Source organism: Monodelphis domestica, chromosome 8 (genome assembly GCF_027887165.1).
Source record: "Monodelphis domestica isolate mMonDom1 chromosome 8, mMonDom1.pri, whole genome shotgun sequence".
NCBI classification, from domain to species: domain Eukaryota; kingdom Metazoa; phylum Chordata; class Mammalia; order Didelphimorphia; family Didelphidae; genus Monodelphis; species Monodelphis domestica.
Genome location: NC_077234.1, coordinates 166,304,984 through 166,320,239, shown reverse-complemented (window position 1 = coordinate 166,320,239; position 15,256 = coordinate 166,304,984). Strand labels below are relative to the sequence as shown.

Below are 15,256 nucleotides of genomic sequence, written 5' to 3'. Positions count from 1 at the left end.
TTCAAAGCTGCAGAGGCCGCCAAGGCCATCTAGCCTTTACAGATGGGGCACAAGCCCAGGGAAACAGGGAGACCCACGGTCACAAAGGGAGTCTTGGGGAACGTGGGCTCGTTCACTCTGCTGTCCGTGTTCTCCTACTGTAGCGTGCCCGTTCACTCTGCTGTCTGTATTCTCCTACTGTAGCGTGCCCGAGCCTTTTAGCTGAGGTGCAGTTGAGGTAGTGTCAGCCGCCCATGTTTCAATCAAGCAACGCTTCTCTTCAGGGCACCAGAACACCCTTCTGCTGACTACACCTCTGCATTAGCCACACCGTCCGAAGCCTCTCCTTGGCTCCTTGCCCAGGTCTAACGCCCTTTCTTGGGCTCTTCTTCCTATTGTATCCCCTCTTCCCTCCGGTGCCTTTGTCTCTCTTCCTGTTGCTCTGAATCTCCCAGACCCCGACAGTTGTTCCTTTTTTAGGTGGATCTTCTGGTGAACCACCTGATAAAACTGGACAAGAGGGGCAAAACCAGGCCCTGCCCGGGCGCCCTAACATTTCGCCGGGCTTGAGAAGAAAACGGACAAAAAGAGCATCGTCGCGCTCTCCGGGAAGCAACCCAAGGCTCCCAGCCTCCTCGTTCTGCGGCGTGGCTCGCACGTGCCCTCCCACGGGGGGGGGGGGGGGGGGGGGGGGGGCGGGAAGCCAGGGGTTTGGGAGCTTAACACCGTCGTGGCTTCCTGTGCTCGCGAGGGGCGGTACATCCGTGTTTAGATCGCGCTCATCTGCCCAGTAACAATGAGCAGCAGCAAGAACTGGCTCAGTGTGAGCCTTGGGCGCGTGCGCACGAGTACTGGTTTCAAATGGTGTAGAGTCGCCCCGGCCCGGCGAGTCCTGATCTCCCGCCCGCCCGCTTTCCTCGTGCGATGCTGGCGCCTGGCTCTGACTCTTGGGGCTTCCTGCATGTCTGACTTTAGGACCGTCTTCCCCCTTTACCCGCGTGGAGTATTTAGGCTGGCAGCGAGCACGCAGCTCCTCCGCATCTCTAACTTGATGGTAGACTATTTTCAACCGCATCCCTCAGCGCCATATTTAAAAACTGCCCCAACAGCTCCCAGAAGTCAGTGGGGCCTCATTAAAGTTGTCAGAGCCATTCCGGTGTCTGTCCACACAGGGCACGGCGGCCACCAGGATCTGAGTGGATCCACTTTCAAATCACTTCATCCATCCAAAATGGGCATCAGGGAACCAAAGGGAAGCTGCGCTGACTTGATGCCACGGAGCGTCCTCCAAATACCCGGAGGCCTGCTGCCATGATGGGGCTCCCTGGGCAGGCTGGGGGGCGCCGCGCTGCGCAGGCCGCCAGTTCCCAATGCAGATGGCGGAAGCCGGCGGCCAGAACCTTCCAGCCCGGAAGCTCGGCGGCTTGTAGCACTCATGAGGTTATGATGTTTATAATATTATGAAACAGCCACAGCCAGCCCCAAACCACCCAGGTATCCAGCATGGGCCCGGCCCGGGGGCCCCTTAGCGGGGGCCGGGGCACACAGAGGCATCGGCCGAGGACTTACCGATTGTGACAGGAACAGTCACGAGCCCCGCAAGTCTTTCCGATGAGCCCAGCCAGCCTGATGCACTTGAGGGCTCCCCTCTAATTGGTGCAAAGTGTGTAGACTTGCATCCCGGATCTTTCATCCGGCTTGCTGCATCCTCTCCTTTGACACGGGGTCAAGGTTCACATTCGCATCCGATTAGGCAAGTGGCACTCATTTAGCAGCCGCCTGCCTTGCCCCCGAACGAGTCAGCTTGAAGGGAAGCTGGGCCCATTTACTCAGCAGATTTTAGCATTTTAAGGAGGCCTGAATGTCACACAGTATTGCTCCATTCTGAAGAGTTTCAGACATCTCCAGCTGATGATTAATTGTGAGTGATGGGAAATAAAATCCAGTCAAGCCAGCTGCTTGCCATGGTCGGCAAAATTACTATAATGGATATAGGCTGCCAATTTTCCAGTTTTACTGGCAAGTCTTCCAAGTGTAATTAAGGGAAGTTATAAATGATATGGAAATCTATCAAGTCCCATTTATTTTCAGAGGACTCTTTCCCCAGAGACTTTTATCTTCAAGCTTATAGTTTGCTTTGTTGTGCTAATGATTTAAACGACTTCTTATTCCCCATGAAAGCCCCCCATACCCGTCCTAGGATGTTCTAGGCGTCTTTGGAAGATTTAAAGAAACAGACGCGGCTCGGGCCCTTGGTGGGCTTATCCCTGCATTCACTGGAGATTCGCCTCCTCCCCAGGCGAAGGTGGAGACAGAGGGAAGAGCGGAGCTCTCAAGCCAGCAGAAAAGGGAGCTCCCCAAAGGGAAGGCTGGAAAGGCTGCTTTCTTAGGAGAGCAGCTAGTCACTCATCAGAAGGTGGTGTAGCTCCCTAATGTTATTTGATTTGGAATAAAAGCATGAAAACGATGGCGAAGGCCTAAAATTGGAGACGTAAAGGATGACTGCACAGTATTCCATTTCTCAATTTCATCCTTCAGAGCCACAAAATGGGGGTGATACAGTTACTGGATGAGATTTACAGTAACAGCTGTGGTCTTCCCACACAAGGGAGGCCCTTCTAATGGGCGAAGGTCTGTTTGGAACAGACGGGGAGTCACAAAACAAGGTTTCCTATTAGGAGTGCGCAGTCATATTTCTGATAAAGAGAAGGAGTGCGGGATTCGCGTTTCCCTCGCGGAAGACCACCTCTTTGTGTTGTCCAAAACTGGTGTGGCTTTGGAGGGGAGCGAGGGGACACGGAGGACGGGGAAATGTGTGGGGCTTCCAGCCCGGGCCTCTAGCAACGGTAAAGAATGCGTAGGAAACGGTGCCAGTGGCATATGGCTTTCCACTGTGCTGAACATTCATACAAAAGACAGGTTCATCAGTCATTGGAGTATCTGGATAAAAAATTAGCTCCTGATGGATGGTATTTTGAGCTTACCTGCTGCTAGTACATTACCAGAGAAACACAGGTTTTGAAACCCACATGACATTAGAAACTGCAGACCATGAAATACAGCACGTGCAGGCGCACATAATGTACGCCAGATTATACAAAATAATAAATAAGCTATTTAAACCCTCTGCCTAAAATTGGGCCCGCTGCAAGGAACCCTGGGTCACTTCTACGCAGGCCAATTAATGCACAGCATCTGCTGTATAGAAGCAGGGCATGAAGCACTTCCGAATGATTTCAGCAATTAAAAGAAAACTGTTTCCTGCCTGTTCAGACAGCAACTGTTTCAATGCAAGAGTGAGCACCAAATCACTGTGTGCAGCTGAAAAATTAAGCCCCCTTTTTGGGGAAGAGGGGTGAGGGGGACGGAGGGGTTTTTTAATGGAAAAGGGAGCCTTCTTTTGTTGTCCTACATTCTGTGTTTTTCTGCCAAATTAGACAGAAGGCTCTGAGGGCTTACAGGGCCCTCTACAGTATCACCTTCTGGTGCACTGAGGCTCCCTAAAAAGATGGATCAATATCAACCCTGCTGATTCTCCTACAAAAGTGAAAATCCTTCCATTACATTTTTTAAGACGGTTCTATTTAGAACCCAGGTGCTTGAATGCAAGGCATTTTCAGGGCCGCAGATCTGAAGAAAGGCCCAGTTAACCGCCATGAGGAAAAAGGCATCTCGGATTTGGTTAAAAGGCACGGCTAAGATCTGATTTTAATAACTTCTTCTTTCTGAGCCTGGAAGATAGGCTGGTCAATATCCCTTGATGTTTCCAAAAGGAGAGATGTGCACTCACGATCCACCGTATTTAGGTCTGGGGGGGGGGGGGGTAGGGGGACACGGGAGAGAAAGGACAGGCTTGAAAAAGGATGCCAGACGTCTTATTGTCTTGGTTTTTACCAAGGCCCTTAATGGGCTCCATCCATGGATTGATTCATTCATTCAGAAGAAGTTTTGACACTTGCCACTCTCGTTCCTACTTCTAGGGCCCCTCGGTAACCCACATCAACACAACTGCTTGCACACAGTAGGCATTCGGCAAAACAAACCTGAAACCACATGGCCTGTCTGAGCCTGGGCCCTTGTTCTGCACCCTTTCCTCTATTTTCATTGCTCTTGATGTGCTCACAGGTGCAGGGGGTGGAGGGGGGCCAGCCGTTAAGCCAGCGCTCTAGTACATTTTTTCTTAAACTTCCTTAAAATGACAAAGAAGGCCTCACCCCTCTGCTGCCTCCTTTCTAAGCTAGGCCTTTTGGAGCCAAAGTGTAATTTTCTGGCGTCGCTCTCCTTTCAGAAATGTCTTTTTAACTCAACCTTCTATCTCAGAATCAATACTATGTATTGGTTCCACAAGACCAAGAAGGGCTAGGCCATGGGGGTTCAGTACGTTCTGAACCCCAGACTTCCCGTCTCTAGGCCACTGAGCCCCCTAAGATCGTTTTAGGCGTTTCAGTCGAGTGGCACTTTTTAAAAGCTGCGCCCCCAGAAGGTTTACGGAATCATTATATTTACATCAGTCACTGCTGGGCGGGCACCCCGGTCCTTCCTCCCCCCACTGAATCCGCCTCTGGAACAAGGAACAAGGAGGAAACCAGACTACCAGGGAGTCCCTCCAGCACCCCCTCACTCTGCCCCAGGGAGACAAGCGGTCCCTTAGGCGCCCCCAGGGCCGTCTCGGGCACTTGGAGTTGAGCTTCCTCTCTAGCGCGGCAGGACTGTGCCGTGTCCGTATGAGCGTCCTCATCCTCCACTAGCGCCCGCTTTGGCTCTGTTTTTGGCCACCCCCGGGAGTCCGGCGGGCTCCTTCGTCTTCCTCTCTCCACGCCCTGGGGCATCCGGCTAGGAGCAGGGTGTAGGAGGGCAGACGTGGCCAGTGACGTCACCGTCTGGCGTAACCGCGTGGCCTTTTTTAAAGCGCAGATACAACAAAGGCAGTTCTGCCTTCGCGAGGCTGGACGTGGCCATCATCGAAATGGTTTTGAGTCCAAACAAGGGTGGCCCGTCTGAGGTAGATCTTACCCGAAGAGCACAAAGCCACAAAACGATTCTGGTAAAAACGGACTTCCAGAAAACAGCACATCCGCGTGGACGGGCTGCTCTGCGAGAAACCAAATGTAGGCATTTAGGGGCTCCCAAAGAGGAGTGTGGCAAAGAGAAAGCAGAGCACGCCCAGGCGTGATTAGGGGTATCTGAAGTTGGGGAGCGGACAGAAAGAAGAACTCACACGGTCAAGCAATGAAGCGGCGCCACCGCTTTCTGAATGGGATTCAAAGGCGGGAAGCCCTCAAAGCCACAAGCGGGGTCCTGGCTGAGCCTGGAGGACTCTGCCCCCCTTTCCTCTCCTGCCCCCCAGAACAGGGCTCTGCTGCCCAAGTCCCCCGTCAGTCTCCAAATACCTAATCATGGAAGAGCTTTCAAATCTGTCTCAGCAACTGGTCCTTTCAAGAGCTGAAACACAAACGTCTCCTTTTCTCTTGTTCATCCTTCTTTCAAACTGGGCCACGAACCAAACAGTTTTGAGAGAAAAGGGGAGCAGAAATTCTCTGTTTGGAAATGGCGCAGATGCCCCGGTTTCCCAAATCAATACGGGTTTCCATCCTCTCAGAAACCCCCCTAACTTTGGAAGGAGCACAGGGGGCGCTGCGGACAATAACTTGCCGTCAAGGGCAGGTTGGTTTTCCCCTGTGGGAGCCACAGTAGAGCACACCACCCGAGCAAACTGTCAGCAAAGCTCCCACCTCTCAAATGCCAGCTCCCTCCCAATGGCGTTCTTCCACACTTTCTGGTAAATGCTCCCAAGCCAGAATAGGCACTGGGCAAAAGGAAACAAAATCTGTAACCCAAGTAGATGCCATGAAAAGCAACAGGTCCCCTTTGCCAGCCTGACATTTTACCTGAGTTTATAAAGTAATCAAGAACTTTGTTTCCTTAAAGGAAGAAAGTTAACCCAGGAAGGCAAATTGAATACAGCCCTTTGCAGGCCTCTTTTTAAAAATGAGATGGATATTTTCAATGCAAATCTGGGATGATCTCGGAATCTAAACATAACCAGGAAAGGGCTTGAATTAAATACAATGCTAAAACTCCCCTTTGGGTTTTTTTTGTTTGTTTTCCCCCCTGATACCAGGAGAAGCAAAGGGCCAACAAAACAAAAGTGTTCATATTCACTTTCTTTCACACTTCAAAGTCAAAACAAAAATTGCAATAAGTTCATCAGTCCAGTGTCACATGGTAAACTCAGGGAAGGAAAAACATTCTTCCAGGATTTTAACTGAAAAAAACTTTGTTCAAAAATGTGGTTTCAGTTAAAAGATAAGATAGAAAAGTTAGACCCATCAGAAAATGCTAGTTAGGGAAAAAATGGTGGCTTGAACTGGCATCAGGGTTTTTAAGTTTGGGATAGTGTGAAATGCAGAGAAATTCATTAAATTCAGTCATTGAAAAGAAATGCTTCTATTTTCTTTAAGGGAAATACTGTTCCCCACTCCAGTCCGGATAACGATAGCCTTGTCAACATTCAGTTTGCTTCTGATTAAACTAACTAGAAACTTATTTGCTAATACCCATTTCCAGATGCCAAACAAGTACACATAAAAGACAAAGTTAGTTTGTCAAATACATGGAAAAGGCCTTTAAAAATGAAATAATCATCACATTACAAGTTAAATGGAAAGAAATATATTTTAGAGGATTTTAAGGAAGTCATATTACTGTGTGACACCCAGAATAAAATGTTCTTAATTAGAGTAGAATTTCTCTTTTATACTTGGGGAAGGAGGCATGGAACTCAGCTGTATTTCAAACAATTCACAGGTCCCTTGAAATCTAGAGAGATTCCAAATAAAATTCAGGTGTATGGTGTTTTGTTGTGTGTGTTCTACTTTCCACTTTGATGTATTGTATAAAGATTTATTAAGAAGTCAGATGAAACTTTCTTCTTGGATCTCTGGTACAGTGCTACTGTTTCTCCCACAACTTTATAAACATCGCTATTCTTTCAATAAACATTTCATGAACACATTATGTGTGCTTACTTGGCCTGAAATATGAAGATCCATTTCAGTTTTACCTGGGCCTAAGTATGCATAGAGCTGCTAAATGGACTTAAGGTTTTTAAAAATATTTTTTCAAAAGGAAAGCTGCAAAGACTCGAGGGCCCCTTGGTTTGCCACGGCCATGTCCTGACTGCATTAGTAGGCTTCAGAGATAACAGGTCTTGGTCCCTTGATGGCTACTGTATTCTACAGAGAAGAGCCCATGCTACCTCGATGGCAGAAACGTGGGTAAAACTCAGGTGGGGAGAGCACTCGGAGAGCTAACGTGGGTCTGGGGTCTTTGGCCAAATGAGGCCAAATTTCTTGCATTTTAGTTCTGTGGAGCAGAATTAGATTCCAAGTTGGTGAGAACCTAAAAGATGAAAAACCTCTCCTAATTTCTGGATGAGCATCGGCTACTTTTCACAAATGGCAACTCAAGAGAGAACACAGGTTTATCCAAACACAACGGTACAAATTGTGAAAGGCACTGTGGGGAGGGCCCAAAGCTAACTCTGGAAACAGGAGAACCAAAACAAACATGCTCTTCACCTGGCGGGTGTGAAAACTCTAGCCCAAAGCATCTGAGAAGTGGTGGTGGCCCTTTCAGGGAGCATAAACCACGCCACTAATGTTTGCCCCTTCTGAAAAAGTTATTTCTGGTAGAGGACCACTGTAGGCTGGCTCTCGGGCCTCTTTACGCTCCTCAAAGCAGCTCTAAGAAATGGTTCTAATTGATAATTTTCAATAAATAATATATTTAACAATTTTGCCGATTATCCCAGTGTTGAAAACCTGTGTTCAAGTGGGTTTCTCCTTCAAAATTACAGGCAACTATTTAATTGCTTGAATAAATTCAAATACCAATGTTATCTTGCTCCTTTCCCCCTCTGGTTACTTTGTTTCCATATAGTAAGATATTTGTGGGTAAATATAAAACATATCATTGATTTCAAATCTTAGTCCATGTAGAAGTCAGAATTTGAGGAAAAAGTGGTTTTAAAAAGGGCTGCATTTATGAGTGGGTTTCAGTCCAGTTTGCTACAAGCTGCTTCTGAAAAATAGCCATGATAGGAAATCAGAATCATCCCATCCCACCACATACCTGATGCTACCTCATTTCTTGTAGGCTTTGACACTAGTCTTTGAAAAGGAAATATGGAAGTTAAACCTATTTTAGAGAACCCGCCTTTTTGGTCATTAAAACTACAAAATTAGTACCCACCAGTTTAGGCTGGAGGAACACACATTATATAGTTCAAATGGCTCGTTGTTCCATGCCTCCAGCAAAAAGCTTAACAAGAATTTTTTAAAAATCTGCTCAGAAGTTTGTGGATTTCCTTTGATTATGTTGGGGTGATTTCTGAATTCTATAGCCAATGATCAAACTTCTCATGAGCCTATTCTTTAGGAACAAGAGTACTGATTAGGCCTCTAAAAAAAAAAATAAACAGCACTCTACTTACATCTTTTTTTTTTAAATCACATGCTCCAAATCTAAATCATGAAATCCGAATATATGATCTTTGCTAGCAAGAGCAAAACAAGATTGAGAATCAGTTCATTTTACTAGGTCATTTTACACGGGTTTTTCCCCCCCTTAAAACTGGGAGTTACGTATTTTATCCTCTAAGGTGAATTATTTATTGAGTCATTTTTCTACTTTGTAGGCTCATTTCAGGTTTCTACTTCTAACCTTTACTGGCTACAACTGCTTTTCTGTATGCCATTTCTAAAAAGGAAGACTAGTTCTTTCTGTTGTTAGCATTTGTCATTTCATTTATGTTAATAAAATAAAACAGGCAGGAACATTCAATTCGATCTTTAAAAGAAATGATGTAAACTTTAGAGTTAATTAAAACACAAAATGGAATCTTCTTTTTCCACTCTCCAAAAAGTCCAATAAAGCCTACCCAGTTAGGGTGGGTTTTTCTCTTTACCCTTAAACCAACCAGAAAGCCCTTTTTAAGATCTTTGATTACCTCCAAAGATTATTTCCTTTTTCCAATTAGTTAACAGAAAGATTTCTGTAAAAGGGTGTTAGAACAGGCCCCTAGTGCTACTAGCCAGACCATTCACTACACTCACTCCTGGGGGATATGGAGGGGGAATCTTGTCCTCAGGGATGAAGTGCTTAGCAATGAAGCAATAACAAACTATTCTTTGTGCTTCAATATTACAAGGTTGGACTTTGAAGGATGAACTCAACCTTGAACTCATCCTTACACGCTGGAAGATGCACTCTTTCAGGTCTTGCTTTTCTCCTCATTCAGCCAAGGGAAAGCTTCCTCGTGAGAGAATTCCTGCTCAGCAGTACTGCTTGTGAGAGGCCAGGAGATACTCCCTGCAAAGCTGTTCAAAGCCCCGGATGTGCTCGTGATGTTAAATGGAAATATTTTCCACTCAAATACTAAAGCCGAATATCTTCTTAGCACAACAGAATGGATTTGTCCTCATTTTGATTCCATTCACAAAAGGTTTCTCGGGCACTCAAAAGTGTGCTTTCTGAGAAGACAGCTGAGGTAAAGACATAGCCAGTGTATATGGTCAGTGTATATATATGGTAGTCAGTGTATATAGGACTACTGAGAGTACCGGAAGGGCGATTTCTGCCCTCAGGGATGCTGGGAAGGCAGTCTGGGGAGAGGCGCCGCTCTTCACAAGGACGATCACTTACCACGTCTCCGGGCTTCACAGAGACGGCAACCACCACTCCAGGCATGGGCGATCTCAGAACACTGCTCGTGTCCTCCGCTACTTTCTCCAACATAAATTTGTTCAGCTCTGCAGCCAGCTCAGTTAAGACACGGACCTTATACTTAAAGAAAAAGAGACCAAATCATTTCAGTTGTAGAATTTCTTCATGATTTTTATCAAGTCAAATCCATTTTTTTTGCTTTTAGAAGTCTAAATGATACACCAACCAAACATCTCAACTAGAAATTTCTGTTCGGGACAATCTAATTATAGATACCAAATCGGAAATGCTGTATTGAGACACATGGCGCCCCCCCCCCCCCCCCCCACAGCTGTTTTGGGGGGGAGATGACGGATCGCTCCGAAGTTAGACACAAAGGAACAGTAGTGAATGCTGCTGCCGAAGGCTGCACACCAACCGAGAGGCCATCCTTTCCTCGGAGCTCCGCACTGCCGCACTCCTGAGGACGCGCGGGCAGCCGTGAGGGCGGCGCACCGGTAGATGGCAGTAGATTTCTGTCCCAAACTGTCCTCCAGGAGGACGGCCCGGGCGATTCATCAGGCACTCCAACAAAAGGGAGGAATAACACTGGAAATTCAAATGGATGTTTGGGTGAAACCCATACCGGCACCTTCCACTAAAAGTACCCCCTTCGCTCCGGGGGAAGCCTCGGGCCGGCCGGGGCAGTTTCCTAGCGAAGGAGGCGACTTAAGGGGCGCTGACTTCTGCTTCCAGAAAGAACCAGGAGCCTCGAGCCCGGGAAGGGGGGCGGCTCCGGGGTGGACGGTGCTGGGCGGCCCTCTCCTCCACCTAAGGGGGCCACGCTTGGTTTAGCCAAAGGACACCCAAGTCCCAGGCTGCGGGAGGCTCCCTCGGTGAAGCTGAAAGGCAGCACCTGGGAAGGTGAGGCGTCCCCCCAAAGCCTCCTCTGCCTAGCACCATTTTGTATGCAAAAGGCTGCTCTAACGCCAGGCCCGAGGTGGGCATCAATCAGGACGTTAATTAGTGTGGAGAGGTTACCTTTGCGCCCCGCCCCCATCCCAATACTTTGCACAGATAAGAACATTAATGTAGTTTATTGTTGAGAACCGTGGGGGGAGGGGAAGCAAGCTAGGCGGGAAGCTCAGAGAAGGTAAGTTTGAAGTAGATTGTGACAATGTGACAGGTTGAATAATAACATCTTTGCATGTTTCTTTACTCTTGAGTGTGTGTTTTGCAATCAAGACGTACAAGTGTCTGCCAGTTGCTGAAGGATATGATCCTTAAGTGAAATTACAGTGCAAATAAAAGCTTTTTGCTCCTATTAAAATTCATCTGAGTCATAAGTGGCAAAGAAAAAAAGCTAGGAAAGTGCCTTCTGCTGTCAGTCTAATAAACATTCTGGGCAGAGGGACTATTTATCAAAGATAAAGCGTACTTAAAAGTCCTTCAATAAATCTAGGGGGGATGAGAGGGGAGAGAATATAATTATACCAATTTTCACAGTTTCAGTATCTGTGGTTAGTGTCTACTTTGTACCAATAGTTTGAAAATTAAAACAAACCCCAACCCCACTACAATATAACCAAATCTCTCTCCAGAAGACAACGCAAGTAAGTTAGCATCGCATTAAAATGTTGTGTCTGTGTTTAAAAGATTTTGAGGGCTACAGATAACTTTCTGTCTGACTTTTTTCTCTCCCAAACTACAAACTCTAAAGTCAAGAAAAGTAACTTTTTAAACAAGCCTGGAGTCATTTGATTTACTATTTTCTGTGGAGGTGGGGACACTTAAAAAGTGAATACCCTGACTGGATTACAAAGCACAGAATCAACAGGAACGAGCGCCCCCCTCCCCCAATGATAATATCCTGACCAACAACTCCATTCCTCTACTATTTTTATAATTTTCCTATCTTTTAGATTCCTCTCTCTGTAGGGCTCCAGCTTTGCTTGGAATGAGATGTGAAAGAGTCAGGGAACTTAAATGCCTTCAGATGCAGGTCTTTGTTATTGATGAGATGTTTGAGATGTTCCTTTTCCTTTTGTATTTGTTTATTGTTCTTAAATCTGTTTGGGGGATATGCAAGTTACTGTAATCAAGTGAAAAATAATAACAGTAAACTCTTAAGGAAAGGCCTTGTTTTTCATAGCTGGCTTAGAAATGACCTTTTTGAATATAAAGAGATGAGGCAGAGAGAGGGTTCTCTTCAGATTAGCTTTGATGTCCGACTACTGATGTCCTGACCCTGCCAGAATAGTCACACAGACTTCCCTTCTTAAAACAATATCCTGGCTCCCCCAAACAACATTAGAGCGGGGCATGATTGCTGGGCTTGGAAGCTTAATGGAATGCGGCATATGAGCCCATCAGGGCAAACTTCCTGGTGAGACCACAGCACAGGCTCTCTGGTGCCTCCAAAAAGGAGTCACTCGTCAATGTACGGAATGCCTTTAACATCTCATCACAACTCTTGCCTGATTGTTTCTCTGGATTTCTAGAACTGTAAAGTTTGGTTCAGCAAGCAATATGGCTCCAGCTTTATAAGGGCAGTTCCACGCAGTGGCTACCTTCTGGGATATTCCTCAGGAGAGATCAGTTTGCCAAGCCAACAACCCTCTCTCCCCCAGCCCCCCAAAAGAAAAGAGCAAATAAACTCCAAGCTGATGTTCTTAGATATGGGCCAGGCTTTTGGTCCATGGATGGCAGGAGAGAGAAGTGCAATACTAGAAGAGACCATAAGGTTTTCATTGCCTAAGAACATGAGAAACATCTGCTTGAGTCATGAGGAGCTCATTGGTGGAGGTTAGCCGTCATGGAGCCTGTAGCTGATCAGCTCTGATTTCATCAGTAGATGTCACTTTACTCTGCAGGGCTTTAGGGGAAAATTCTTCCAGCCACAGTAAAGTTAATAAAAAGTACCTGAATACTCTTTCACTGCGGTTTCTGGAAAGAAAACAGGTGTTTCTTGTCCACAAAACAGTTGGGCTCCTTACAGTCAGAATGCAAAAATAATGGAAGAGAATGGGATGTTACCTGGTGGCCTAATTATGGTAACAGGACACTGTCCCAGGTCTTGCAACAAATTAATTTTATGGTGCTTGCAATGCAAAACCATGTCTAACAAGGCAATTTCCCTAATAAGAATAAAACAGGGCCTAATCACACCAGATGTAGTCGAGACCAAAGAGAAGAGTACCAAGGCAAGACAAAAGAAAAGCAGCACAAGAGGATTGTTGTTAAAATTGGCCCACGACTCCCTTTTAACATGAAGCCATTGTTGGCTCAGTGTAATGTGAGGTAAAAAGAAAAGATCAAGAGAAGACTAGTATCCAGTTGTAGTTCAGGAGTGGTCACCCGCATCTTAATTATGTTCATTGCTTCTTTAGAAAAATACAGACAAAACCAGGAGCTTGGTAGATAGCAAAGGATATTCTACTATGAAAAAGCAGGACAGACTCTATAGCTCAAGAACAATCACAAAATAGCATCTGGCTAGTGCTTGCATTAACCTTATATAAGACTCTCCTTTTGGATTTTAAATCTACACCATCACTTATAGCAGAATAATCTGATATACCATTATGATGTGTGATTGAGGAGTTGTTTGACTTGTAGCAGGGTGGACAGGATTTGCAGTTTGCATTATTCTCAGCCATGATTTTAAAGGGCCCACTTTATCTCTCTGGAAGGAAGATCAGTCCTGTATGGTTGGAGTAACTATTTGGTTTTGTATTCTTTTCTTCAATAACATCCCTTGCTAATTTTCAGGTGGAAATTGTATGAGCCACAATCATTTTGTTGGCCTTTAACATTTCACTTCTGCTTAAGGCAGCTTTAGTAATGCCAACTGTTGGCCAACTTGATGCCAAAGGACGAAGGTACCTCTAGGTCTGCGTCCATCTAACCTGTGTGCTCCCGGGCTGAACTAGTGGTACACTGGATGTGCCCTCATCCTGAAATAAGGTGAAAGATGCAGAATCTCTAACAGACAAGCATTTCTTCTTACTCAAAAAGATTTTAAGCCTCTTTCAATCACAGTCATGTCGAGCTTTTGATATTTAATGTCTATATAGTTATATAATATGCATTAAATAGTATATTCTGTGCTTAAATGTTCTATAACAATATATGTATGACTACTATATAATCACACGATACATAATATTTTGAACTAATTTATTCCTAATGTGGCAGCGAGAGCTACTATTAGAATATTCACTCACACAAATGTCTACTTTGAAGAATTGTTAATTAGGACAGAAGAAGAAGAAGAAGACGACGACGACGACGACTAAGAAAAGACGCGGCCCCAGAATGGTGCGCCTTCAGCAACAGAGAATGAGAAGAAGAGTAGAGAGAACCGGCAAACGTAAGCAGGAAAAGCTTCATTAAGCTTGTCCTTGGACTACATTCTTCGATTTGCAATTTCTCGTGCGCTCCATAATTAGCGCTCTAGAAAACCACAACACGGGGTAAAAGCCGTGCAAGGTACCATTCTCCCAACACTGGCCGAAAGGCTCGAGAGTGAAGAAAACTACAGGGTTAGGGGCTGCGCATGTCCTTCTCTTGGAGCAACACCAGACAGTGGAACAAGGTGAAATGGACAGAGCGCTTAGAAGCTGTGCGAACCTCAGAGCTCTGTACATCTGCAGGCGCTGGAGCAGCCGGGTAGCATAATGCTTTGACAACTCCATCAGCGCAGTCTCAAGGTAGCTGTCAATCAGGATGCATCATTGAATCCAACAGCACTCGGAGGACTTTCTCCTACAAGGCACATGACAGCCTATCTACAGCTCTATTTATATCCGCGCCCGGTAGTGTTTACAATGCTGCCGTAATTAGAAAGGATGCAACAGGCAGCAAAGGGATTCAGATCCCCGTTTGCCGGATTGCCATGTAAAGTGTGATCCTGCTTCACAGAGTCATGCTAAATGACAAAAGGCTATTTTCTTCCTTCTCGCCGGCGCTCCGACAGCACTTCATTTGCAGCTATCTATAATTAGATTAATGGTGTAGTGCAGTACAAAGCAGGCCCACTTCACATCAGATAGCATATGAATTAGGACAAACACTTATTTCCATTCCAGGCAGAGAAAGCAATGACTGGGGTATTTAGCATACCCTTTATGGGGGAATGAGATGTTAATTGTGTACCATTACCTCTAAACTGCTTGCTTGTTGTATAAATCACTGTGCTAATTGATGCAGAGATAGAAATGTAGCCACAGGCAAGAAAGCAAAGGAATGAGAGCCCAAGATGGAGGATAAAGGATTATCGGCAAAACCAGATGGAGCCCAGGGCCTTTGAAACTTTCGCTTTCTGCCCATAAGCAAGATTGCCCAAAGTCGCGACACCTCCCCAACCAAGTGGGAAGCAGAATGCCCTCTGACGTCACAATTTCAGATAAAGCAGCCGGTCTGCCTGAGATCGCCATTGGGGAAGTGCACAGAAGTGACAGCTGCTTGTAAATAGAGAAGGCCGGGCTTCGCCAATGGCCGGAATTTTCCATCTTGGCGTTTGCCTTCCCTGTTAAGAGGTCACCCTTGCGAGCTATCCCATGCACATGGT

General features: G+C 46.0%; 1 protein-coding gene across 2 annotated transcripts in view; it reads right to left on the bottom strand.

Annotated features, from left to right (window-relative positions):
* The window catches only part of PCCA (propionyl-CoA carboxylase subunit alpha), a 569,394-nt gene that overhangs the window by 5,507 nt on the left and 548,631 nt on the right, over window positions 1-15,256 (bottom strand). For both annotated transcript variants that reach the window (XM_007501342.3, XM_056807506.1), the window contains one exon: window positions 9,685-9,825. In XM_007501342.3, the coding sequence (XP_007501404.1) occupies window positions 9,685-9,825 (141 nt within the window). The remainder of the gene's footprint in view (window positions 1-9,684; window positions 9,826-15,256) is intronic.